Source organism: Callorhinus ursinus, unplaced genomic scaffold (genome assembly GCF_003265705.2).
Source record: "Callorhinus ursinus isolate GAN/ISIS: 27379988/994484 unplaced genomic scaffold, GSC_fseal_2.0 scaffold17, whole genome shotgun sequence".
Lineage (NCBI taxonomy): Eukaryota > Metazoa > Chordata > Mammalia > Carnivora > Otariidae > Callorhinus > Callorhinus ursinus.
Window position 1 is genome coordinate 39,215,917 of NW_027397079.1, and position 27,712 is coordinate 39,243,628.

Genomic DNA, 27,712 nt, shown 5'->3' on the forward strand with positions numbered 1-27,712 from the left:
CCCTGTCAGAGGCAGCCATTGTTCAGTGGGTCGAGCTGGCTTAGCCGGGGCTGGGTTGGTCCTGCCCCCCTCTCCAAGTCCCGGCCCCTCCTTAAAGCTGGGAGAGGGGGCCAGTCCCCGGCTCTGAGCACTCTGCTGTCCTCGGGTGCAGGCCACCATGAGCAAACGGAAGGCGCCGCAGGAGACGCTCAACGGGGGAATCACCGACATGCTCACAGGTTAGCACCGGGCCGGGCGCTGCTGGCTTTCTTCTCCTTTCTTTCCACCTCATTGCCTTCCCTTGCTTCTCTCCCGTCCCCACAGCCCTGTGGATAGGGTCGGCCCCTTGCAGCGGGTAGTCTTCCGTGCGGATCTTCTTTCGGCGCCCATTGCTGGTGGTTGAATGTCAGTTCTGCTGGGGATTCCCGTGTCACCGTTTGGGCTCTCTTTGGCCTGGCCCGTGTACAAGCGGGGGGTCACTGTCCCTTAAGAAGCTGTTACATCCCCTCCTGAAAAACTCAGTTCTCGTTTGTTTACTGGCTGTTCTTGTTCACCCCAGCCTCTTGTTGCCTTTGCAGAACTCGCAAACTTTGAGAAGAACGTGAACCAGGCAATCCACAAGTACAATGCTTACAGGTGGGACGGTGCAGCGTTCTCTGGTAGCATGCGTCTTGGGATGTGTGGCAGTTAACAGGGCTGAGGGGCCAGTGGATGTTTGGACCATATGCAAGAGGAGAAAAAAGCAAGAACTGAGGGTATTGACTCTGTGGTGGTTACCTTACTGCAATATTTCAGGGATAGTTCGGGCAGAACTCTGTAGGATCATTTCTGATGAGTTCCCAATTCCGATTGAAAATAGGTGTAGCTGATGTGTATTTTTCCCATCATCGAATATGAATTGCTGAAAATGCAGTTTGATTTTAAGCCATAGTGAAAGACAGCGGATGAGGTCTGTGCTGTGAAATAGATGTGATTCAAGGAATCAGATCTCCATCTGGTTGGTGTTTGGCTGATCCTTGGGTCCAGTCCTTGTCCATCTCACCAGGGCCCTTATGGTAGTCATTATTCCCACATCCAGTTACTTGTGCCCCTTAGCCTACAAACATGTCCAAGTCCCTCAGCTCTTAAAAACAAAAACAAAGCAATCTTAACTTCTTTCTGCCCTCTAGCTAGCTCCTGTCTCTTTCCTCCACTTTACAGTTAAACTTCTTGAATAATCTGTGTTTCTTGCCTGCATTTCCTTAGCCCTAGTCATTCATTATGTCATTTTGGTATAATTTCCGTCCTGCCATTCCTCTGAAAATGCTCTCACCTACATCTCACCTTATTGGACTCTCATTGGCATTAACCATTAGCTCATTCCATTCGTCTTTGCCCTTGAATTCTGTGATGGCACTCCTATCTGTTCTTTCATGTCTTTTATCTTCCTTTCAATGCTGGTAGTTCCTGGAGGTCTGCCTTTAGTCCTTTTTTCTCATTTTCATAATTTCCTTGGCAATCTTAACCATTCTTGGCTTTGGATACTGGTTATGTCATTGACTCCAAATCTGTAGCTCATTGGGCTTTTCTCAAGACTTTTAGGACTCTTTCACCTTTATCTTCATCCTTTCAAAATTGAGCTCAACTCTTTCCTTCCCTTCCCATTCAACATAATTGAAAACTGATTATGCTCCTTTCCTTATCTCTCTTGACTACCTGTTTAAAGTAATTGTACTATCATCCACACATTTGATGACCTAAAAATCAACCCTATATTCTGTTTAAGTTCAGAGAGGAGGTGTTTAATTTTGAAGGAGCCTGTCAGGGGATAAATGAAAGGAAGAACAGTCTAGAGAAAGGAAACAAAATCTGCCAAGGAGTTGAGACCTGAGGGAGTATAACATTTTCCCAGAAGTCAGTAATTCACTTTGCCTGAGTGGGAAATAAGTCTGGAAAAGCAGGTGTTGCCTGCATGTTCTTCCCTACCCTGATTATACATTTCTCTTGATTTTGGCCAAGTATTCTTTTGAAAATAGTTACCTGATTCTGTCATTCTTCCATATCAGATAATTAAATATTTCCTCTTTACCTTGATAAAGCCCAAATGCTTTGTGGCATATAAAAAGGCTTTCATGCTTTAATTCTTCTTTCCTTCACGATTTGCCCCATAATACCATTGTCTGGAACTACTTGTCTTTACTGAAACAATTCCCTCAACAAACTGCCCTCAACCTACTTTTCCAGACTCATCATCAGTAATATGCTAACAGAGAAGTTGAAATCCAAATCTAAAGGTTTATATGTATTAGAATAGAATGAAAAATCAAGGCGGGAAAGACTACCCGATATTTATGCTTTGGACTTAGATGTACTCTGGCTTTTATCAGCATCACTACTAAGCTACATTTAGCGTTGAAATTATAGACAGGAGACCATCAGTGAGCTCCCAGGGTGTCCCCAGTGTGTCACCAGATTACTGAGCTGGATGTGTGTGGAGACGGGCAAGAATCACAGGTCAGTGCTTTATGTGGAATGGAAATGAGAGCAATGAAGAAAAAGAACATAAGTATAAGGACACAGGGGAATCCAGTTGCAGTTTTAAGCCATGAATTTAAAAATTGCCATCCAGGGGCACCTGGATGGCGCAGTCAGTTGAGCGTCTGAGTCTTGATTTCTGTTCAGGTCCTGGCCTCAGGGTCATGGGATAGGGCTCTGAGCTTGGAGGGAGTCTGCTTGGGATTCTCTCTCGCCCACTGCCCCTCCCCGCTCCACATGCTTCCATGATCTCTTTCTTTCTGTCTTTTGCTCTCTCCCTGCCCTGCAAAATAAATAAATAAATCTTAAAAAAACAAAAAACAAAAAACCCATCCTTAAGCCAGTTTGGTATCTAGTAGTCCAAATACCACTAGGTGGCACATTTTTATGAGAGTTATGAACAATTTCTAAAAACTAGCTTAATCCCAAAAAGGAAAGGCTGCTGGTTTGCCAAATCTCCCTAGTTTTAAATATACAGGTAAAATTATGTTATCCTTAAATGTGAGGATTTTCAAGATACTTCTGAAAGTTATGCAGGTGGTCTGTCAGCTCCTCTGAGTTTTTTTAAGTTCGACACAGATGTGGAAAATTTGTTATTGTGATAAAAGTTGAAGCTGCATCTTTGCTTGTGTGTATTCCAGTTTAAGAAAAATTAAGACCTCACTGGATTTCTAACTGGATTTCTTTTTTTTTTGGCTCTTTATAGAAAAGCAGCATCTGTGATAGCAAAGTACCCACACAAAATAAAGAGTGGAGCAGAAGCTAAGAAATTGGTAAGTTTAGTGAGCAAGCTGAATGAAGAGTTCACACATGTACAAATTTGGTGGGTTCCCTCAAAACTAAATTTGCCTCTCTGAAGCTGCCTTGACCCACACAGGCAGATTTCACCACTCCTGTTTTTACTGGGAAGGGTGTGGATTGAAATTTTGCTTTAAATATATGTAATTACAATTTTTTTCTATACCTTGCCATATATACATGTACTCACATTGAATTTCAGCTTCAGTGTTGTATAGTGACAGAATGGTATTGGCATGTCTGGTCTCCAGCTATCATTTTCTCATCCCCAGGTATAGGAATTTATGTGAGTTATTGAGAGTTGGTGTTCCCAAAGAAATCTTACCTACTAATAACATAATTAAGTCCCTTTGTATATTATTGCATTTAGCCCTCTGCTCTGTAATTTCCTTGAAGCCCTCCCTGTATGCTGTGTCACGATATGTGTCACAGTCTCTAGAGGATCACATGTCTTGGTAATTTACATTAATATTGCTAAGAATATCCTAGGAAAGTCTACCTATTGATAGATTTTTCTCTTTCATCTAAATCTCGCTAAAGGATTCTAAGTTCCTCAAAATTGTGGACCATATCTTATTTGTCTTTTGTGAAAGATGTCAAACTGATGTGGTTTTTGATTTGTCTAGGTCGTCCTGATAGTTACCACCTTCTTCTGTTTTTCTTTACCTATTTGTGTTCACAAAAGTCCTCCAGAATTTAGGTATCAATATTTGACTATCCTTAATTTTCTCATGAGAGCCTTCAAAATATGAACCCTAACTGTCCTTGTATTTTCACCTTTCAGGGTCATAAAATTATCATAAATCTTATACATTTTATGATTGAGTGACAGATTATCCATATTAATTATGTGTCACATCTTTATCTTGAATTTATTACTCAATGCTAATCATGCCCTGGTATATAGGTTTTAAATTCTTAGTGCTATAAATTGTTCTCAGCATCAGTATTATCCTCCCCAAATAGACTAGCCAAGTTATAAATACATTGGATTTTAATTCTGAGTTTCTCTCTTGGTGAACTCAGGCATTGTTAACCTCCAAAGCCACTTCTGCTTCCATTCTGTTCCCCTTTTATCACTATTGAATTTCTTTTTTTATGTTAATTGCATGTAGCCTGCTCACTTATTAGATTCAAACTTTTGACAAGCTCTGATGCACTTTATCCCAAATCTGAGCTTATGGTTTATCCCTAAAAAGAACACAAAAGTATTCAAAATTCCTTTTGTATGAGACTGGACTTAATATGAAAATCTCATCATTATTCCTTTCCACTATTATATTAAAAACCACTGACCTACTCTTTGGCACATGTGAGTGCTTCTCAATAATTCTAGAAATCTCATATTTCCAGAATGAGTGTTTGCCTCTTAATCTTTAATGTTAAGTATAGAAAATAGCCTGGGCTTAAATTGCTTTAGGCCAGTATGTATCTTCTGATATAAGAAATGAGAAACTGGAGCAGTTTCTATTTTCTAGTCTATTCATTTCCTGAATCTTGTTCATTTCTATCTGGTAGTTGCTATTTTCAGAACTTGAATATTCAGTAGTCTTGGAACACTTAACATTAACTTAACTTAAACATTAAATAAATCAAGAATATCGAAGGGTGAGGTTAGGGCTAAGAGACAGTAGGAAATGACTGGCACACATGTTGATGCATTTGAACATCTAACTAAAGAGGACCAACACCGCCAAGAATGAACCCTAATGTAAACTTTGATGATGGTATTTGAGTGTCCATTCATCATTTATAACAAGTGTAGCACTCTGGTGGGGGATGTTGATAATTGGCTGGGCTGTGCATGTATGGGGGCTGCGGGTATACGGGAACTGTGTACTTTGTGATCAGTTTTGCTGTGAACCTGTAACTACTCAAAAAAAGCCCTTATTTAAAGGAGAAAAGTAAAAAAGGATCAGAAACATGAACAAGTTCAACTTCACTAATAATCAGAGTTGCAAATTAAAACAAGATGCTGTATGGTGCTATCAAACTATCAAATATAGTATACAGTATGGATAAAGATGTGGAAAAAGACATTGAGTTACTAAGGATGGAAATCCTGGTTATTTCCAGCTTTTCTGAAGGATAATTTGGCAGAATATTGGCAAATGTATATATCCTTTGTCCCGGCAATTCCACTTTGAGGAATTTATCTTGAGGAAACCAGTAGAGAGATATGTATACTAGGATTCATTAGTTCATAAATTTTGAGCACTATATGCCAGATATTCATCCAGGTGCTGGGGGTAAAGCAGTAAAAACAGGATCTGCTCTCATAGGGCTTATATTCTAGAGCAAAGCTGTCCAGTAAAGTAACCATGAGCAGCATTTGGCCAGTGAGCTCTTGAAGTATGGTTAAGGGGACTGAGGAATGAATTTTTTTTGTTTTAATAATGTAAACTTAAAATGTCACATGTGGCTCGTGGCTATCACATTTGTGCCGTTCTAGAGCAGTGGTTCTCAGAGTTGCTATATCTAGACCAGCAGCAGCAGCATCACCTGGGAACTTGTTAGAAATGCAACCTATTGGGGCACCTGTCTGACTCGTCAGTAGAGCATGTGACTCTTGATTTCAGGGTCGTGAGTTCAAGTCCCACCTTGGGTGTAGAGTTCACTTAAAAAAAAAGAGAAAAAAAGAAATGTAACCTATTAAGTCAGAAACTCTAGGGTGGGACTTGGCATTCTGTGTTTTAACACATCCCCAAGGTGATGACGATGCAAAAGCTTAAGAACCCCTGCTCTAGAGAATGTTCATGACATTGTTATATCAGATTTTGTAAACTAAATGTCTCCTGTAGTAGGGTATTTGTTAAGTAAATTATGATACAGTCACACAGTGATATACCATGCAGCCATTAAGGATAGTTGTATTTATATATTGATATGGAAATTTGTTCATGATGTATTTTTAAGTTAAAAAAAGTACAAAGCAGAATGATTCTATTTTTGTAAGAAAAATATGTATATACATATACAGATATATATGTACATGCACATATAACTCTGCTTATGTATGTGAGCCTAAAAGAAGTCAATGTAGCAGATGTTAGGTGATGAGATTACAGTTTATTTTAATTTTCAGGGCAATGAAATTAACAAGTGATTTATATATTTTTCTTTATGCAACTCTATTTCTTCTAATTTTTCTACAACAAAAATTAATTTTAAAAAAAGTAAGTCATTTAGAATTGTTTTATTAGGGCTTCTCTTTTGTCATCATTTAAGGATTTTGTTGGGAGAATATGTATTTTCGCCGTGGCTCAGTTTTCTGTGTCCTTTGTTTTAAAACTGGTCATGTGACAATCATTTTTTTTCATTTCCTATTTTTTACTTTATCTTTGAGTGATTTGGTAAGCATTATATTTATATGAGTTTTATATTTTTAATTTTCTGTTAGCCTGGAGTAGGAACAAAAATTGCTGAAAAGATTGATGAATTTTTAGCGACTGGAAAATTGCGTAAGCTGGAAAAGGTAAAATTTTAACTTGTTTGCTTATTTGATGATAGTGTCTGCCTTTATAGCAACTATCATGTAGCATGATATTATTTACCTGGTGAGACTAGGAAGGAAAAGAGGAGTGGAGTTTATGGCTTTAAGTGTTCTATTTTAAAAATTCTGAATACTGTTCCTGTAAGATATTCAATTATTTTATGTGACATTTTAGAGACTGTTAGCATCTGTGATAGAATTAGTTCTTTATATTCAGTATCATTCAGAAGGTAGATTATAAACTTCGATAAAACATTGTTATATTTTAGAATTTCTATTCTTAAACTCTCCGAAGCATTTTTATGGTTTTATTTCACCCTGATTGTAATTATACTACTTAGGGTCTTTTATGAATAAGCCTTTCTAAAGTATGGGATAAGTTAAGAGATGAGACATCTTCTCTGCTTTGTTACTTATCTAAAACCACTGAGGTTTATCCAGGCAGATGTAAATGGCTCTTCAGGTCTCTTAGTAGACTGGTACATTTCCAATAAGATCATTTGAGTCCTCAAAGCATTCCTGAATCATTATTAGACTTTTTTTTTTTTCCTTAAAGATTCGGCAGGATGACACGAGTTCATCTATCAATTTTCTGACTCGAGTTAGTGGCATTGGGTAAGAAGTATTTTCTAAGCAGACACAGTAGTAGGGTTGGTTTTATTTTTTATGTGAGCCAAAATAAGTACATGCTATTTCTCCTCAAAACCTGTACCTTTTCATCCCTGTGTCTTTGACCATATGGTTCACTCTTCCATATCTTATGTGTCTGAGGCTGGCTCTTCAGGTGCTACCTCTACTTTAAAAGCCCATCCAAGGCAAATGTTACCTCCTTCATAAAACCAGTTTGATTCCCCAGCCAGAAATTATCTCCTTCTAAACTCCACTAACACTTGCTCTGTGTACATCTTCTTACTCCCTCCAGATTTTGCTTCTCTGAGCATATTTATCTTAAGCATTTATTTATTTATTTATTTTTAAAGATTTTTTTTTTTTTTTATTTGAGACAGAGAGAATGAGAGAGAGAGAGAGAGCACATGAGAGGGGGGAGGGTCAGAGGGAGAAGCAGACTCTCTGCCGAGCAGGGAGCCTGATGTGGGATTCGATTAACCAACTGAGCCACCCAGGCGCCCTATCTTAAGCATTTAAACTGTTTTTCCATAGCACCTAACATAATGACTTAAAAATTTGGAACAAACACCCACGCATTTTTTCCTGAAGGAGTCTTTATCTTAAAATTTGAGTTAGCACCAAAAGGGGCTTCTTGGACACTTCTTGACAACATAAAGATTAACATTCAAACATTAAGGCTGTGGGGCACCTGGTGGGTTCAGTCGGTGGAGCATGTGACTCTTGATCTCAGGGTTGTGAGTCTGAGCCCCACGTTGGGTGTAGAGATTACTTAAAAAATAAAATCTTAAAAAAAAAACCATTAAGGCTATAATGCTTTACTTAAGTCTCATCTTTGTGGAATGAGGCATTCTTTTGGATATGTGATGATTGTTCATTTAAATGGCAACATTTGATGAAAGTTACTCTAAAATATATTAAATTCTTAAACTTAGTATACTGAAAATAAGCATGACTCCTTAGGGACTTAAAGCCATTCTAAAATGTTAGAAGTTGTTTTAGAGAGCCTCTGTGTTATTATCCTCTTTTTCCAGGCAAGAACACTGAATACAGAAAGTGGGATAACTGGCAGAGTCAGAATCCCTGTTTGCTGACTCCCAATTCACTTCTACTTCTTATGTGCCACATTGCCTTTCTGCTATGAATAATCTGTTTCTGTATCACACAGTTTCTGTATAAAGACTCCTTGTCATTAAAGTTGCAGTTTAAATACCATTTCACAGGCCTTCCCTTGCTACCCAATCTTAAGTAGGACCCATCCAGTCTGTCACATTACCCTATTTTAAATCATTTGCCTGGTATTTTTTTGTTTGCTTATATACCTATTTATTTTCTCTCTCTACTCATTGAAATGTAAGTGGGGAAGACCAAGGCACTTATTTGTCTTATTCCTGCTGTATTTTCAGCACCTAGAAGAGTATCTGGCACATAACAGGCCCTCAGTTAATCTCATTTGAATGGATGAACTGTGTTCCTGTTTGTATGTATGTTTTATGAAGTACATGTACATTATAACACCTAGTTGCTTAGATGTCTTTTTCATGTCCAGGTTCATGGCTGTCTTCCTAGATTGAGGCTTCAAGAATTCTTCTCTTTGGATAAAATCACCAAAATAACCACAACATTTTAGCAGGTCTTGTTTAGCTCCATAGTAACTCTTTACAAAAGAAGACAATAATAATAATTGAATAATTCAATATACTGATTTTCACTTGATATTGAGATAATGCTTTTCTTTCGTTGTAGTCCATCTGCTGCAAGGAAGTTTGTAGATGAAGGAATTAAAACATTAGAAGGTGAGTATGTACAATAGGTCATCAATTCCAAGTCAAATATGCTCCTGAAGGATGGTTAATGCTCTAGCAAACTAGAACTTGAGAAACCTTTATTCAACTAGTAAAAAGGAATGCTAAGATTTTCTTTTTAGCTCTTTAGTAGAGAATAGGTATAAAGTGTAGTTTTTATTCCTGTGTTAAACATGTTTAGGTTTGTAACTTAGAAGAAAATCAAGAAGAGCAAGAAGTGGCTTCTTGGTTTATTTGCAGACTTTTAGATTTAAATTGCCTTTGTTTCTCTAGTAAAATTTTGGACAACAGAATCCTACACATTCAGCCTAAAGGCCAAGTGATATATATATACTGAGCAAGATTCTGTAAGAGTCTTGCAATATTTATTGAAGGAATTTTTGCTTTCAAAGAAGTGAAAAAATAGAGTCTAAGTCAAGTAATTATAAAACATTTTCCTTAAACTTAGGATAGCTTAATCCTTTGAATATAACTTATTTCTTTGTACTTTTAAGGGTATATACTATAGTTGGAGATAGAAATAGAGATTTATTGCAGTATATCTGTAGCATTTGGGGTTTAATATTTGTGAATTCAACTCTTTGTACCCAAATGGTTAAGTGGACAGGTTCTAGGGACTGATCTGGGTTTGAATCTAATCTCCACCACTTGACTAGAATGGATGACTATGATGTTTTGGTTTCTTAGCTACAAAATGCTATCATAATTTCTGCCTCATATGATTTAATGCAGTAATATATGAAAAGCCCTTAGCATACAGTGGTTGGTACCTAATAAGTACTTAAAAATAGTAACTGACTCTTAAGAGGCATGATTAATTAGTAATACTACAAAGTTAAGAATTTGTGTGAGTCCTATAACCAGAGAATAAACTCTACTGTATCTGCGTCTCAGAGAGGATGTGTGCTTTTCTGCCTATGGCATATTTGGTTTATCTGAGTGAAATATGGGTTAAAGGGGTCAAAAATTTGTTTCTCAAACAAAAATTGCCTCCCTTGGGAATGTCAGAGATCTGCTGTAATGGTTTTTACATTATTTCACAATTCACAGATATGTAATTTGATAACTGTCAACATCTATGTGCCTATATATAACAAGCTCATTATTTCCATTGCATTTTCAGTGTTTACTGTGTACACACAGCTATGAGAAATATTAAGTGCTCCATGTATCAAAGATTCTCTCCATTTTATATCTCTGGAGAGAATTTATGTTTGTGAATATGTAAGGGTGACTATAGGAATTGCTTTGGGAGCATACTTATCTTGCTTTTCCTTTCGTAAGGCTTACTCCTGTACTCATGTCCAGTAAAGGAACATCCAAGTGGAATTAAGTCACTTTTGTTTATTTATTTTTTAAAGATTTATTTGTTTATTTGAGAGAGAATGAAAGGTAGCATGTGCGTGCAAACGGGGGAGGGACACATGGAGAGGGAGAGAAGCAGACTCCCTGCTGAGTACAGAGCCCCACGTGGGGCTTGATCTCACCACCCTGAGATCATGACTTGAGCCGACATCAGGCATTGGAGTCTTAACCGACTGAGCCACCCAGGCATCCTTAAGTCACTTTTAGATTTAAGACATGATGTTATGATATGACAGTTTTTTAATTTAAATAATGAAAATAATACCTCTCCTTTCAACAGAATTTTAAGCACAGTGCCTGTACAAGTTATTACTCAATAAATACTAATTGAGTGAAGGAGTGAATGAACAGCAGATGGGCAATATAAATACTTAAAACATTTAGAAGTTGTGGTTGCTGCTATTACCATAAGTTAGCAATATAGGTTCTTATAAGGCTGCCTTTTACTATAGTTAGTGAAGTGTGGTATGATCCTGGTATGTTTTATCTATTATTCTGTGTAACTATAATTGAAATTTTAATTCAGTAAGTAAAAATGATCATGAAATCAACTGTTAGATTTTACTACATTGATTTGAAGAACTTTTATCTAGTTCTTAATATCTGAATTTTTTTCTTTTTTTCTTATCTTTTTGAAGTCATATTCTTATCTTTTCAAAGCATATTTTCCTAGCAGTTCTTTGTAAAAAGGATCACTAAATTTAGCAACTTTTTCCCAAAAATGTTTAAATTAGCACCTCAACTTTATATGTCCTCTATACAGATCTCAGAAAAAATGAAGATAAGTTGAACCATCATCAGCGAATTGGGTTGAAGTAAGATAGCAAATTTTCTTTTCTTTTGACATTTGAGATATAAAAGTATAAAATTTCTTATAGCCATTCTTCCATACACCATAAAAATTCTTCAAATTTAACTAAACACAACCATTTTTCTATTCAGGAACGCTAAGATTTGTTGCAGACTTTTGTAGAGAATATGCCTGTCTTCACACGTTTTGTTATTACCTTTCAGTCTGTTTTCTTGTTTTGAGTATTTCCCTCATTCTCTTGACGTTAGTGAAGTCTTAAAACATATAGGACTGAGTACGTCAGTCAGTCAGTGGGTGTTTATTTTGTGCTTAAACATTGTAGAAAGCACTGCATTAGGTCTGGGGTAAGGATATAAATAGGGTCAGTAAAGCCCTTAAGAAGTTTAGAGTCTACCTGAGAAGCTAGGACATGAACATGGAGTGCTAAATTAAAAACAGAAAAAGAAAAAAACCCGAACACCTAAAAAATGGTGTAGGAGTAACTAGTAGGAATGTTGTATGTCAGCATCCATAATTATTTCGTGTGCTGGAACCCCTTTTCTAATTGACTTTTTCTAATGCATAGTACATAAACATGTATCTCCTCCTGTCTTATGTAGTCTTATTGGCAATTCAGTCCTAATAACCCCCTGAACTTTGCTGTTGATGCTTTACCATAAGACCTTAAACTTACACTGCTCTTCCAACCATAAGACCTTAAACTTACACTGCTCTTCCAAGACTTTGAGCCGGTAGGAGACCAGAATATTCTCACTTTCCTTGCATTTACATAATAGAGATCTGCTGAAGAACTTGGTGGTTGTGAGAATTGGTTTTGATCAGGTGCTTTATCATTTTTAGATGTTATTTCATACTGAGATATTTTTATAACAGCCTTATTGAAATATAATTCATATATCATATGATTCACCCACTTAAAGTGTACAGTTCAGTGGTTTTTAGTATATTCATAAAGCTGTACAACCATTACTGCAGTTGATTTTAGAACATCTTTGTTATATCCCAAAAAGAACCCATATCTGTTGGCCTTCACTCCCCATTTCTCCCCAGCTGCCCCTCTGTCCCTGCCTGCTTCTGACAACCACTAATGTACTTTTTGTCAATATAGATTTGCCTATTCTGGACACTTCATATAAATGAAATCATACAATATGTAGTCTTTGTGACTGGCTTTTTTTCACTTAGCATAATGTTATCTCGATAATGTTTTAGAATATAATTTTGTAGGATTTAAGAGCAATAAACTGTAACCCCTTGACTTGCCAGTAGGGAGCAGTCTAATTTGGAAACATACTAACTTAAACTGTTCATTTACTCTTGGTATGTGAATATGAAGTTTATTTAAAATAAGTTTTGATGGAGTATCTGGAATATAATAAAAGGGTGGCACTTAAAAATTTTGGTCTAAGTTAAGAAATAAACCTATCCCCACCCCCAACTTTACTGTTATCTTCTTACTGAACTTTAGTCTTGATTTTTGAATGATCTGCTGGTATAAGGACACTTGATATAGTAGGCAGTTTACTTTTTAAGAAGATTTAAATTTCACAAAAATCTTTTGTTTACTTATTCTGTCTTTATAGATATTTTGAGGACTTTGAGAAAAGAATTCCTCGTGAAGAGATGTTACAAATGCAAGTAAGAGTGTGCTGAATTGTATTCTTTGATTAGAATTGAGAATGTCACTTGGTGAAAAGCCATTTTAGAATACTGACTTAATTTTTTTTCTATTAGGATATTGTACTAAATGAAGTTAAAAAAGTGGATTCTGAATACATTGCTACAGTCTGTGGCAGTTTCAGAAGAGGTAACATACTTCTTAATCTTAGGTTATTCATGCCTTGATGTTAAAATTGCCTAATATATACCAAAAAAATGGGTTAAAGAGGTGTAATTTGTGTTACTTAATAGATTTACTAAGATCCAGTAGAGTTTGAGCTAAATTTATTTGTTTATAGATAGGAATATGTATTAAAAATGAGAGGAAATTCATCCTGATTTTATTATAGGATGATATTTTAATGACTAGTTTTAATAAATTTTACAGAATAATTCTATGTGTATTAAAATCCTAAGAGTGATTGTTTGGCTAGATGGAAATGAAGCTATGGGTAAGTGGTGGGGTGTTTTGTTTTTTTAACTTTTTTTTTTCTAAGTTTTCTGTAATGAATCTAAAAATAATGTCGCTGAAGCACTAGTTCCAAACCAATTCTCACAACAACCAGGTCCTTCAGAAGATCTACTTCTCCTATGTGAATGCGAGCTAAGTGAGAACCAAGAGAATCCTGGTTTCTTACTGGCTCAAAATTTGGAAGGGTAACATAAATTAAAATATTAATTTTAAAAATTGGAATACAAAAACTTGATTGAAAACTTTTGGAATTGATATCTGACTGAATCTCTGGCCACCTTTGGAGTTTTGCTTAGGCAGTCAGTGATGAGCTGTCCCAAATTCTCGGGGTAGCTGCTGTAAGAATCAGGAGTTAGGGAGAGGAAAGTGCTAACTCCACAACTGCTGATAAGTAGAAAGAACATTGGGTTGGGGCCTAAAGAACTGGATCCTGAGGCCAAATCTACTGTTACTGTAGATTGAAGTATGTCTCTCTCTCCACATCCTATTTTCCATATTTGTAAAATGAGAGGATTAAAGTTAACCAGTTGTCAAGTCTTTCTGTGCATCAGAAATACCTAAAAAAGTTAAACAAAACAACAACAACAAAAAACATTGTTGTACCCTGCTACAAACCTACTAAATAAGAATCTTCTTAGGGTGGGGCCTTGGAATCTAAATTTTTCAAAACACAGACTTGGGTACACAGCAAGCCAAATGCAGGCTCAGTTGAAGATGACAACCTTTCTGGATTTCAATATTTCTGTTTTATTTTACTTTTATTATTGAGTAGGTTGTATGGTTGCGTGCTTTAACATAAAAAAGGTATACACTAAGAAGTCTGCCTCTGCCCTGTCCCAGTTCACCCTCTCCACTCCGTCCCACCACTGTCCCATTAGTGACCACTTTCTTGTGTGTTCTTTCAGTGGTTTTACATGTAAATATAAATAAATAAATGTGAATATACATTGTTTTTTCCATTTTATTTTTTATTTTTATTTATTTAAAAAATGTTGTTACTGAAGTATAGTTGACATACAGTGTTATATTAGTTTCAGGTGTACAACATAGTGACAACAGTTCTGTGCACTACACAGTGCTCACCGTGATAAGCATAGTTACCATCCATCACCATACAATGTTCATACGATATTGACTTTGTTAACTATGATGTACTTTTCATCCCCATGACTTACTTATTTTATGATTGGAAGTTTGTATTTCCTAATCCCCTTCACCTATTTTATCCATTCCCTACCTGCCCCCCACCTCTGACAACTACTGGTTCTCTGTACTTGTAAGCCTGTTTCTGTTTTGCACATATTTGTTTTGTTTTTTAGGTTCCACAGATAAGTGAATTATGTGGTATTTGTGTTTCTCAGGCAGACTTATTTCACTTAGTGTAATACCCTCTAGGTCCCCCCGTGTTGTCACAAATGACAAGATCTCATTCTTTTTTATGACTGAGTAATATTCCATTGTATATTTGTACCACATCTTCTTTATTCAGTGAGTATACATTCTTGGTGTTCTCTTCCCCCTTTCTTTCACAAAAATAACAGAACATATACACAGTACTGCACCTTACTTCTTTCACTTAAAAATACATCTTGGAGATCTTTCCACATCAGTATATAGAGAGCATCCTTATTCTTTTTTATAGCTGTATGACATTTGGTTATGTGGTTATGCCATACTTTATCTGTCCCTTTGTTAATAGATTCTTGGATTGTTTTCCTTTTTTTGCTAAAGTAAATTGTTTTGCTTTTTATTTTTAAAAAAAATTTTTTATTTTTAATTTTATTTTATTATGTTAATCACCATACATTACATCATTAGTTTTGATGTAGTGTTCCATGATTCATTGTTTGCGTATAACACCCAGTGCTCCGTGCAGAACGTGCCCTCTTTAATACTCATCACCAGGCTAACCCATCCCCCCAACCCCCTCCCCTCTAGAACCCTCAGTTTGTTTCTCAGAGTCCATAGTCTCTCATGATTCATCTCCCCCTCTGATTCCCCCCCTTCCTTTTTCCCTTCCCTCCTCTCTTCTTCTTCTTTTTTTTTTTTTTTTTTTAACATATAATGTATTATTTGTTTCAGAGGTACAGGTCTGTGATTCAACAGTCTTATTAAATGGGTAGAGTAATACATTTTTGGTAGTAGGTAGGTGGTAAAAGACACTTTTAAGAGAAAAATGAAAAGAAGACAAAATTTTCTTTCTTAAGATAGCTTCCATGAATGTCCTGGGATCAGCACACATTGAATCTAGTCTTCTTTCTGTTTAAATATCTGGTTAAACATTATCGATGTATAAAAATGGTGGTCTAGAGACACTGCCATATCTTCAGTGACCAAGAATATGTTTTATGTATATGTAAGTGACAAATCACTAAGTTCTACTCCTGAAACTAAAACTACACTATATGTTAGCTAACTTGAATTTAAATAAAATCTTGGAAGAAAAAATATGTTTTACATAAGGAAATAGTATTATTTTATGCCAGCTGTGTGGCAGGCCCTTTTCTAGATGCTTTTACATATGTTCTTAGTTGCACAATGGCCTATAGAGTAGTCTTTAGTAGTTTATAGACAGAGAAACTGAGGTCTAGAGGAATATACAGTCCTTATTTGCAATATTGAAAAAAGAATTTTAAGTGAAAAAAAATCCAATTAAATGGAGACAGAACTTCATAGTATTATAATAAAAGGAAGTATAAACAATTGTATATAATCTTCCTAAAGTTATATGGTTGTAGAGTGGGGATCAAAACAAAAATCTAAGTCATTATGAAATGCTATATTCTTTTTTTTGTTTTAAGATTGTATTTATTTGAGATAGAGAGAGCATGAGCGGGGGTAGGGGCAGAGGCAGAGGGAGGAGCAGACTCCCTGCTGAGCAGGGAGCCTGATGCGGGGCTCCATTCCAGGACCCTGAGATCATGACCTGAGCTGAAAGATGCTTAACTGACTGAGCCACCCAGGCACCCCTCAAATGCTATATTCTTATCCATGATACCATAATAGTAATTTTTACCAATATTCATTAAATGAATTCAGTCATAAGAATTGAAATGGATTTTCTGATTAATCTTTACAGGGTTAGGACATATTGTTTAATTTGAGGTTTTCAGATATATAGTGTTTATAGGTGTATTTTAAAGCTTTTTTTAAGATGGGGGTTTACCCTTTTTAATTGTTTTAAATTCATATTTTTAGCTTTTTTAAAAAATTCAAGTATAATTGACATATAGTTATTTTCAGGTGTACAATATAATGATTCAACAATTCTGTACACACTACTCAGTGCTCATCATGACGAGTGTACTCTTAATTCCCTTCACTTATTTCACCTATCCCTGCCTACCCACGTCCTCTCTGGCAACCACCAGTTTGTTCTCTATATTTAAGAGTCTGTTTTTTTTTTTTTTGTCTGTTTTGTTTCTTAAATTCCACATAAGAGTGAAATCACACTTGATCTTAGCCAAAAGGCCAAGAAGCGATAAGAGTGAAATCATATGGTATTTGTCCTTCTATGACTGACTTATTTCACCTAGCATAATACACTCTACATCCATCCATGTTGTTGCAAATGGCAAGATTCATTCTTTTTTTTTATGCCTGAGTAGTATTCCATTGTGCACACACACACACACACACACACACACACACACACCACCACCACATCTTTATCCATTCGTCTATCAGTGGACACTTGGTCATCTTGGCTATTGTAAATAATACTGCAGTAAACATAGGAGTGTATGTATATTTTTGAATTAGTGTTTTTATTTTCTTTGGGTAAATACCTAATAGTGGAATTCCTGGATCATATGGTAGTTCTATTTTTAATTTTGGGGGGAACCTCCATACTGTTTTACAGAGTGGCTGCACCAGTTTGCATTCCCACCAACAGGGCAAGAGGGTTACCCTTTCTCCATATCCTTGTTGCCAACACCTGTTGTTTCTAGTGTTGCTGATGTTAGCTATTCTGACAGGTGTGAGGTGGTATCTTATTGTGGTTTTGATTTGCATTTCCATGATGATGAGCATCTTTTCATGTGTCTCTTGGCCATCTGAATATCTTCTTTGCAAGAATGTTGTTTTTAAATGTTTTTATTCATTATTGAGTAATTATTTAGGTGCATTTTTAATACATTTAGCCGATTGTATATAATGCATATCTAATGCCAATTACTGTTGTTATCCCAGATTCTTCTGTTTACATCAGTATACCTGAGTAGTTGGACAGAAAATTGAAATCTTGTAATTCTGAATATGAAGTGCAGTGAAAAAGAAAGTTAGGCTATAAGAAGTAAGGCTCCTCCATGTGACATCGCTTTGGTTCTGTTTGCCTAATTGATAGATTTATGTGTAGAATTCCATACATATTTTTTATTTTCATAGGTGCAGAGTCCAGTGGTGACATGGATGTTCTTCTGACCCATCCAAGCTTTACCTCTGAGTCAACCAAACAGGTACCACAGAATTTATAATCAAATGTGTTAAGTGTTACACAACAGTGAATATCATTTTCTAAATGATACTTGGATACTTCAGAATGAATTTTTATTTTAATCTTTCTGAAAAGTCAGTTTAAGTGCTTTGTACTGACTGAATTCTGTGAAAGGCAAAGTAGGTGGTTGAAAGGGATACATAGTGGTGTTCTTCTACAAGGAATGGAGGGGATAGTCTGATTTTTGAAAGAAAAAAAATGAAATTTAGTAAAACATTTTCAGAATTATTTATTGCCTTTCATGGGTATTTTAGAAATATCCAGTATAATATTCAGGTTTTCATTAAGGGTATATTTTTCTATTAAACAATATTATATTAAGAAACTTTATTCCTGTTAGAAAACCCATGAAGGCAAAACATTTTTGACTTTGGAATATATACCTTTTAAAGATGAAGCAGCTAATTTTTTGAGTTAATGAAACAGATAAACACAGATGATGTCTGTTTGGGGGTATCTTGATATAGGTGAAGAATGATCGTTCTTAAAAATAGGTTTCATTTGATAAATGAATTTTTGTTAGAAGAAAAAAGTACTTAGAGGAAAACTAGGCATTTGTCCATAGATAATCAAAAAACTCAGGTTAAAAATGTTTTCTTGCTATAAAAGAGTATTTGTTCTTTTTCTTACTTCCTATTTATGTTTCCACAGCCAAAGCTGTTACATCGTGTTGTGGAGCAGTTACAGAAGATCCATTTTATTACAGATACTCTGTCAAAAGGTGAAACAAAGTTCATGGTAAGTACGTGTTTGAGTTAACACTTCTGAAAAAAAAACCTTGGAAACTGTTCAGTGCCCATTCTGAGTATGTGATCTCAGTGCATCTCAGTATTACAGTCAATAAATAGGATATCCATGAGAATATATAGAAGAATTTACAGGATGCTAATCTCAGAATATTTTAGTAAAGAATTTTGTTTTAAATTCCCCCACCTGTAAATAATCTGTGCCATTGGAACACATAATTATGCATAATCTCCTCTTTAAAATTTCTATAAATGACTTTGACACATCATAAGTTTTTCCTTAACATAGGAAATGTTCTCATATTCTCTGGCTCAGAATTCTTCAGTATGTGAGATTAGAATTGTCTGAAGAATATTAATATGTTACAACACCAAAGAAAGAAAAGAAATTGGGGTATGTGATACAAACAAGTTTTGTGGCATGATAAGCAGAGGAGTTAATATTGGGGGATGCTTGCAGAGATTTTCACAGTGACATCCGTCATGATGATCTGTTAAAAGCCTGTAATCTTCCTAGGGAATTAAAGTTTAAAAATTCAAAACAAATGCCAAATGAATTAAAAAGAGGTTAATAAATGTCCCTGCATAAAAACCGACAGGAAACTAATGATGTAATATATGGGGATTAACATAACAATAAAAAAATTAATAAAAAAAAAACCGACAGGAAGGCAAATAGAAATCTAGGACTAAGGTAATAGTTACTTTATTCTACTGCTCACTTAAATTTGTACTTTGAATTCCCTTTTTCCCAAGTTATATGCCTGAAATGGAAAGAGACTGCTTTTGGGGAATGGACATGCTAATATTAGCGAGAGTCTTCTGTATAGATTTGACAGTGGTTTTAGCTAAAAGTAGAAGATGGTTGATAGAGATAATTGAAGTATCGTGTCATTCCGAAAGTAGAATGGTGCCTGCCAGGGTCCTATGGGGAAGGAGAGGAGGGAGTTACTATGTAACAGATACAGAGTTTCAGTTGGGGAAGATGAAAAAAGTTCTGGAGGTGGATGGTGGTGGTAGTTGCACAATGATGTGAATATACTTAATGCTGTAGAACTGCACACTTAAAAATGGTTAAAATGGCAAACTTTATGTTGTGTATATTTAATCAGACACCCAAAAAAATCAGGTGATTAATTTCAATATGGTGATTTTAATGGGCTATGAAACTGTATTGATTGCCAAAGTTGGCCACATTTTATAATGTTTTCAAAAGAACTATGGGAAAGGTAAAAATAAAAATTCTAGTCAGTCTTTGGGAATCAAATCAATGAGCTGTTCTCCCAAATCTATCAGATTTGGAGCTTTTACTCTATGCCCAGAAATATAGACACATGAGATGTTTTTTGTTGTTGTTTTTTAATTATAAGATTTTATTTATTTATTTATTTATTTATTCATTTATTTATTTATTTGACAGAGAGAGAGAGAGAGAGCACAGTAGGGGGAGCGGCAGGCAGAGGGAGAGGGAGAAGCAGGCTCACTGAGCAGGGAGCCCGATGCCAGGCTCGATCCCAGGGCCCTGGGATCATGACCTGAGCCGAAGGCAGACGCTTAACTGACTGAGTCACCCAGGCACCCCTAGACACATGAGATGTTATTCAAAGTAGGGTTTAAATATGTTATAGGAATATCCCTTTTAAATTGAGATTGATTTTAATGCACTCAATGAATGTGCGTAAATCTTACATTTAAAGAACACTCAGATAAAATCCTAAAAATAACATGTGCTAGACAAGTTGAAAAAATTTTTTTTCATTGTTAGGAGAGTGTCCTGGTATGCCTGGACATATTCTGGGGACTCCTTCTGGGCTACCTCCAACAGTCATCTCTGTGAAAGGCCCTAGCACTTCCTACTGGGAAAGCCCACTAGCTCTTTTCAGAGTCAGTGACCAGGAAGGTGTTTATACGATGTAGTAGCAGAAACATTTTTTTTTTGCAGTTTGAGTAGTATTGTGCTGTGCTCAAAGAGAGATCCAGAGGAAACACCAGCAGAGGCTAGTAATCCAGCTAGCAAAAATACAAAGACACATTACAAGCTGGTGGGCTGGGTATAAGCTGAAAAGGAAAGGTGGGTAGCCACATGAGTGTGAACATAGAGAATAGCTAGCAGTGGTGGAATTGGGTTATCCTAGTAGCTACTCAGTCGTAGCAGAGAAGACCTTTGTCTCACAGCCAAATTCCAGTGACTGCTGCAAACCAGGCTGGTTCAAACCTTCTTGTGTATGTGATATTTGAAAGAATAAGGCCACTCACCAATCCTAGGACAGGGCTGTACTTGTGGAAACCTTTGCTCTATCTGACCTTCCCAATCTCTCGGTCTATTCCTAGCAGCACATAGACAGCTGTTGCCAGAAAGAGAATCCCTCACATCAATTTCCAGAAGAAAACAGGTTAAAAAAATAAGAAAACAGGTTTTTGTTTGTGTTTAAAGTAGAGAAGACCCAGTTGACAATAAGAGCAAGAAACTAAGGCCTTTATATTGTGACGTAGGAATCCATCTTAGTGGATGGATGGTTTGTGCATAAAGTTCAGATACTGTACATGTGGCTCATATATTCTCTGAAGCCCCAAAAAATGCCATGTTTGAGCCTGCTGTTTTGACATTTATAATTAGTGTATGTTAGGTTGAGGAACAGTCCAAATTAGCTCTCAAATCAATTTATTGTAGAGGCAGTAAGAGGTGATTTATATCTAGTTGCAAAGGAAAGGGTGTGTGTTGCTATGTTGCATTGTGGAGGAGTAGACTTGGATACAGAAGCTATCAGATCTTATTCTGGCTCCATTACTAATTCATTGTATGACATTAGGCAAGTTGCTTTACTTCTGTAAGGCCTTAATATCTTCATCTATAAAATGATACGCTTCTCCTCTGTCACAGGACTATTGTGCAGATCAAATTAAGTAATATACATGGAAACTTTGAAGAGTTTGTACATGTATCTTCATATGACTGGATCTTCAAAGAATTACACAGTGCTCTACCAATATGATATAATGTAGATGTAATATTTGTTTGGAAACAGATCTGTGAAAGCGACCTGGTAAGGAGTAAGTTGAGAAACCAAAAGTGGGATAGAAAGTGAGGGAGAAGTATGATGTGGAAGAATAAGACAGGGAGAATGAGCGCAAGTATGATGAGGTGGTGTGTTCGGCCAGTTCAACAACTGTGTATTAAGCATCTCTTAAGTCTCCGGCACTGTTCTAGGAGCTTGGGGTGTACCAGTGAATTTCAGTCGAATTTATATTTGGGGGGGTGTGAGAAGGGATTGATAGTTAACAATGACCATAATAAATAGGTAAATTGCGTATTAGGTTAAGATAACAAGTATTATTTTTATTTTTATTTTTTTAAAGATTTTGTCAGAGAGAGAGAGAGAGAGAGAGCACAAGTAGGGGGAGTGGCAGGCAGAGGGAAAAGTAGGCTCCCTGCTGAGCAAGGAGCCTGATATGGGACTCGATTCTAGGACCTGGGATTGTGACCAGAGCCCAAGGCAGATGCTTAGCCAACTGAGCCACCCAGGCATCAGGATAACAAGTACTATTTTTAAAAAAGGAAGAACAGGGTATGGGGAGATGGATGTGCAGGAAACCCACTGAATAGGATGGTAGGAAGCAGCCTGTTTGAGGGGACGAGCCTTGGGGAGGGACTTGAGGTAAGGGAGTTAGCCAGTCTGAGAGCATGGCAGGAGTCGGAGCAGTGATGGGGCATGAGCCTTAGCAGAGATAGCCAAAAAAGTTGGGATCTCTGTTTCTGAAAGGAAATTGGCCGCAAAATGAATTCAGCTTACAAAGTAGAATAAACCTGGGCATCTGGCTGGCTCAGTCTGTGGAGCATGGGACTCTTGATCTTGGGGTTGTGAGTTTGAATCCCATGTTGGGCGTAGAGATTACAAAAAAACAAAAACATCAGAGTGGAATAAACCATTCTGATTCCATATCCACTTGATTTCAAAACCTCTTGTTGCTGTAACCACTGACTGCAGTTTAAAACATATGACCGTTCATGTGTTTTTCAGATACTCTTCAAAACATAAATTCCTTTAGACTAATAGTCACCAAACCTTAGGAAAGCCAGGGTTAATGTTCCAGATCTTCTTGTAAAGCCATGATTTTTAGGTAACTGAGTTATCTTCCTGTGAATAAAATAGCATTTGGAAGGAAAAAAAAAATTCCTCTGCATTTAGATGCCTGTTTGCCTTATATATGCAGATTTTAGCATTTTGTGCAAGTTTGGCCCAGGTTGATTTTCTGTGAAATATCTACAGTAAGGATTCAAGAGACAATAGAAGATCCCTTGACTACCCTTAGGCAATGAAAGAGGTTTTATTTCAGATGCTCAGCATGAAGCTACCCAATTGAAATGCCAAACAAAACTAATCCACTCAATCTAATAAAGAATTTACAATAATACATAGAAATTCTTTAATATTAACACTTCAGAAAAAGTGCAGGAAATAAAATGAGCTTTTAGGAAAGGAACAAAGCCATTAGACGAAATCCTATTACTAATGTGACAAACGGCAAGATCATTGCCTGTGGCGCTCAAACATCCATATCCGCAAGGTAATACCTCATGGTAATTCCAGATGGAAAGCATTTCTGATCCATTTGAAGGTTGAGTTGGAACTTGTTAATGCCTAAGAAGGTAGGTTTCATATTTTGAAGATAAACAGGTTTCACTTAATCTTTCAGACATAGCAACAGCTAAAGAAAATACCCATTTTAGATTCTAGATTTTAATTTTTCTATGTTGCTAAGTGAAAAAGTATAGCTTTTAGTGACATGTGTACTCAGTCAACTGCTCTTTAGGACCAGAAGCCTGTCACATGTGTACTTTTCTTTGAATGTTGCATTTGAAACTTTTAATTTGAAACTTCTGATGTTTGTGGCTCTTTTTTATGTATTTATGAGTTGCTCCCCAGGCCAGAATTTTGGCCCATTTTTCTAGAAAAGGAAAAGATTACTAAATAGACCTTGATAACTTTTGTTTGAAAACTGTAGAAGTATAATGAAAACTCACCTGTAGAGAAGAAAGAAAATGATCCTCTAATTTTTTTATCTTTTAAATTTTTATTTTTCATCTCTCTGTCTTTTTTAATTTCTGGGAGATTTCCTCAATTTTAAACTCTTCTACTTCTGCTGTTGCACTTTTAATTTTGATTTAAACCTTTTCCTTAAGTGTTCTTTTTCTGTAGTATTCTGCCCTTACTTCATGTATGGAATATTTTCTGATATCTTAGACTATTACCGATAGCTCTTCTGATGTTCTCCCTCAATCATAATTGTTTCTTGCAGATTGCTTTTCTGTTTGTTTTGGTCTGTGTCTTTCATGTTTGATGCTTTCCCTGATTAGCTCATGTTTAGAATCACACAAAGGCCAATCCTCATACCTAGAATCCTTGCCTGCTATTTCCTGTAGTTCTTTAATTACCACAATGTATAAGAGGAAGGTGGCGACAATATATAGTGCATAGAAAAGCCACTAAATTAAAAGTGCCCAGGATTCTAAAACTGCTTGCATTTAAAGCAAAAACCTCACATTTAACGACATTCGATTAAGTTAAGCCTGAAGTTTAAAACGTCTTTAAGCATTCTTTGAAATATCCATTTTAGGGTGTTTGCCAGCTTCCCAGTAAAAATGATGAAAAGGAGTTTCCACACAGGAGAATTGATATAAGGTATTACTCAAAATTTGTTGCTGACCTATTAATTTTTCCCTTTTCTCCTTCCTTTGTCCTCTGTGTATCTTGGAATTCACATAAATGTCTAGAACCCCCTTTCATTCTGAAATGCTATGTGTTCGTGGTATAGACACTGCTTAGCCTGAAAATATGCAAATAATAATGATTGTCTACAGAATGTCATCTGTTTTCTCTAGATTTGCATCTCATCATGATGCCTTCCACAGCTCAAAAGTAGTTTCCTGCCTGGGGAAAGTTAGTTGTAATACGTGATACTGCTTTTTGTTTCTCCACACTTCTTGCAGAGCATAGTTTACTGAAACCTAGACTAACTGCAAGCTGGGAGTAATTTCAACAGTCTACCTAATGATAGTCTCCTCCTTAGGTTATTAGACCACATAGACTTATTTTAGGTGTTTTGTGCCTTGTTGATTATAAGAGTCCTATTTTTGCCAAATTTGAAATGTGTGGTGAAAGATTTATTTATTTATCTATTTATTTTAGGTTGATACCCAAGGATCAGTATTACTGTGGTGTTCTCTATTTCACTGGGAGTGATATTTTCAATAAGAATATGAGAGCTCATGCCCTAGAAAAGGGCTTCACAATCAATGAGTACACAATCCGACCCTTGGGAGTCACTGGTGGGTATTTGTGTCTGCATTAGAGATAATCCTGGTCATCTGGAGAGAAAGTTATTTTCAAAGCTACTTTGGTTTAGCAGCTTTGGTTTCTCTCAAAAGCCTTTAAGTGATTATACCAGTTAATTGTAGTTTCTTTGTATTGTGAGTCCCTCAGGCAACAAAAGGGTCTTTAAATCCATATGTGCTCTCAAGCCCTCAATTGGAGGCCTTGATAGCAAGAGTTATTTCTAGCTCTATTAGACCGAATTAATGATGCTCAGTAAAAAATCTTATTGGTCTAAAGTGGTTTTTTTGTCTGTTTTTCATGTATCTCCAAGACTTCTGAAGAATCTCGGTAGCATTGCGTTTAGTGCCAGGACAAACCTGGTAGCTTCGGCTACATGCCTTCTAAAGTTTAAAGAGTTGGTGCACCTGGCTGGCTCAGTTGGTAGAGCATGTGACTCTTGATCTCGGGGTCGTGAGTTCAAGCCCCACTTTGAGCATAGAGCTTACTTTTTTTTTTTTTTAAGATTTTATTTATTTGACAGAGAGAGGAACAGCGAGAGAGGGAACACAAGCAGGGAGAAACAGGCTTGCTGCCGAGCAGGGAGCCCGATGAGCATAGAGGTTACTTAAAAAAATTTTTAAAAATAAAAAAAGTTTAAAGAGTAAGAATTGCTTAATCTGTGCCTGTTAACATTTCACAGTGTACGGTGTGGTTTATTATTCTCTACTAGGAAAATGAAAATTTTATCCAGAAAGGATAAAATAGGGCTTTCTTCCCTGGTAGATGAGGGCAGTAGTTCTCACATATAAATGTGTGTATGCGCCATATGGGGACCTCATTAAATGCAGATTCTAATTGGAAGGGGGTCCAAGATTCTGCATTTCTAGTAAGTTTCCAGGTGATGCCCATACTGCTAGTCCAGGGGTCACATTTTGAGTTGCAAGGGAAAGTAGAGTATTTCATATGATCCATGGTGGCTACAGTGGAGATCCAGCAGAGAGGAAAATCATGGATTAGGATCACTTCAATGGCCCTAGTTGGGATACTCAGGTTCCTTTTGTAGCACTGGTAATATATGTGCAAAGCTCAAACACAAGCTCATGTGGGAGGATGGGCGAGGGGGAGGTCAATATCATGTTTTAGTGACTTGGTTACCATTGCCTTTTCCTTCTGAAAGTGAATCCCATACAACTGTCCCTAAATCCTCATAACTAAATTCCAAGACCGGTTTATAAGTAAGTTTCTTTTCTCTCTGTACTTGAAGGAGTCGCTGGAGAGCCTCTGCCAGTGGATAGTGAGAAAGACATCTTTGACTACATCCAGTGGAAATACCGAGAACCCAAGGATCGGAGTGAATAAGGCCCTTTCTTTTCAGGCCAGCTCAGCTCAGCAGGAGCCTTAATTTATTTCTTAACCTTTGCTATGTAAGGGTCTTTGGTGTTTTTAAATGATTGTTTCTTCTTCATGCTTTAGCTTGCATTGTAGTCAATAAAGCCTCTCATACTACTATCAGATGTTCTTGTTCTTATTTTATTAGCAAATAACATATCATGTATGTTCATGATCACACTTTACTAAGGGTTTAGTAGAGAGAAGAGATGAGATGTTAGCAATGTTCAATGGGAATATTTATTTTCTCATTTTCTGCCCTTCTGCTGTAAACCACATTACCCTACTACCTTTCCTCCCATTTATTAATTACAGCTAAGTCAGAGACTGGTAACTGGAGGATGATTCAATATTCTTTAGAAATTAGGGAACTTCATAAATTTAATTTTTTTCTTTGGTTGGCTTGGCCCCCATATTCAGTTTTGTCATATATACTTAAAACCTAAGAATAGGTGTGTGACTTATCTCTTAAATGAAATCTGAAAGTGGTTGTAATTCATGAGAAAGAGCTTCTCTAAGCAAAACCACTTATAACATGCACCCCTATGTACAAAATATGGCCTCTTCAACTTCAAACAAAAATTTCACTTATTTGCCCTAGTTTTCCTCCAAGGTAAAAAGCCCTAGCTTTGAAATTATATAATGTATATAATTAAATTAACATAATTAATATATCTTATATTCTATATAATTTGTTTATTTAATATAAATTTTAACATTATATAAATGTAAAATATAAAAAGTTATCAAATGGTTAAGTAAAGCTATTGAAAGTAAAAACACTCCTTGAAGGCCCTAGCTTTGAAATTATATAATCTATATAATTAATGTAACTAGATTAATATAATTTAATAATATGTAAATTATACATAAGTATATATTATGTAAATTATACATTTAAAATATAAAACAATATAAATGATATTTATATAATTAAAATTATATAAATATAAAATGTAAAAATTTATCAAATGATTAAAGCTGTTGAAAACAAAATATGTGCAAATGCTTTATAACTTGCAGAGGACAATAATGCACGTAAAATACTACCTTTTAAATTTTATTTCTTTATTAACCAAATTATTTTGTAGTGAAGGGGCATTTCCCCTATAAGAAATGAAAGAAAATAAATGAGGGATTTTAAGGAAAATTTTTTTTTTTTATTTACTGTGATAATTTCCACTGGTAAGATAAGAATTAACTGCAGACCATCACTTTTTTTCCCCCAAGCTACTGTCAGTTACC

The 27,712-nt window shown here is 36.0% G+C and overlaps 1 protein-coding gene across 3 annotated transcripts; it reads left to right on the forward strand.

Annotated features, from left to right (window-relative positions):
- POLB (DNA polymerase beta) lies at window positions 1–26,587 on the forward strand. 3 transcript variants are annotated; one of them, XM_025886185.2, is made up of 14 exons: window positions 1–218; window positions 558–615; window positions 3,200–3,266; window positions 6,692–6,766; window positions 7,341–7,399; window positions 9,158–9,207; window positions 11,345–11,396; window positions 12,976–13,030; window positions 13,127–13,199; window positions 17,910–17,980; window positions 18,670–18,756; window positions 24,381–24,445; window positions 24,953–25,092; window positions 26,343–26,587. In XM_025886185.2, exons 1-14 carry the CDS (start codon window positions 158–160, stop codon window positions 26,435–26,437), a joined length of 1,008 nt encoding a protein of 335 aa, XP_025741970.1. In that variant the 5' UTR covers window positions 1–157; the 3' UTR covers window positions 26,438–26,587. The 3 variants fall into 3 exon arrangements, with proteins under 3 accessions (XP_025741970.1, XP_025741971.1, XP_025741972.1); XM_025886186.2 differs by lacking the exons at window positions 24,381–24,445; window positions 24,953–25,092; XM_025886187.2 differs by lacking the exons at window positions 11,345–11,396; window positions 12,976–13,030; window positions 13,127–13,199.
- The last annotated feature ends 1,125 nt before the right edge of the window (window positions 26,588–27,712 follow it).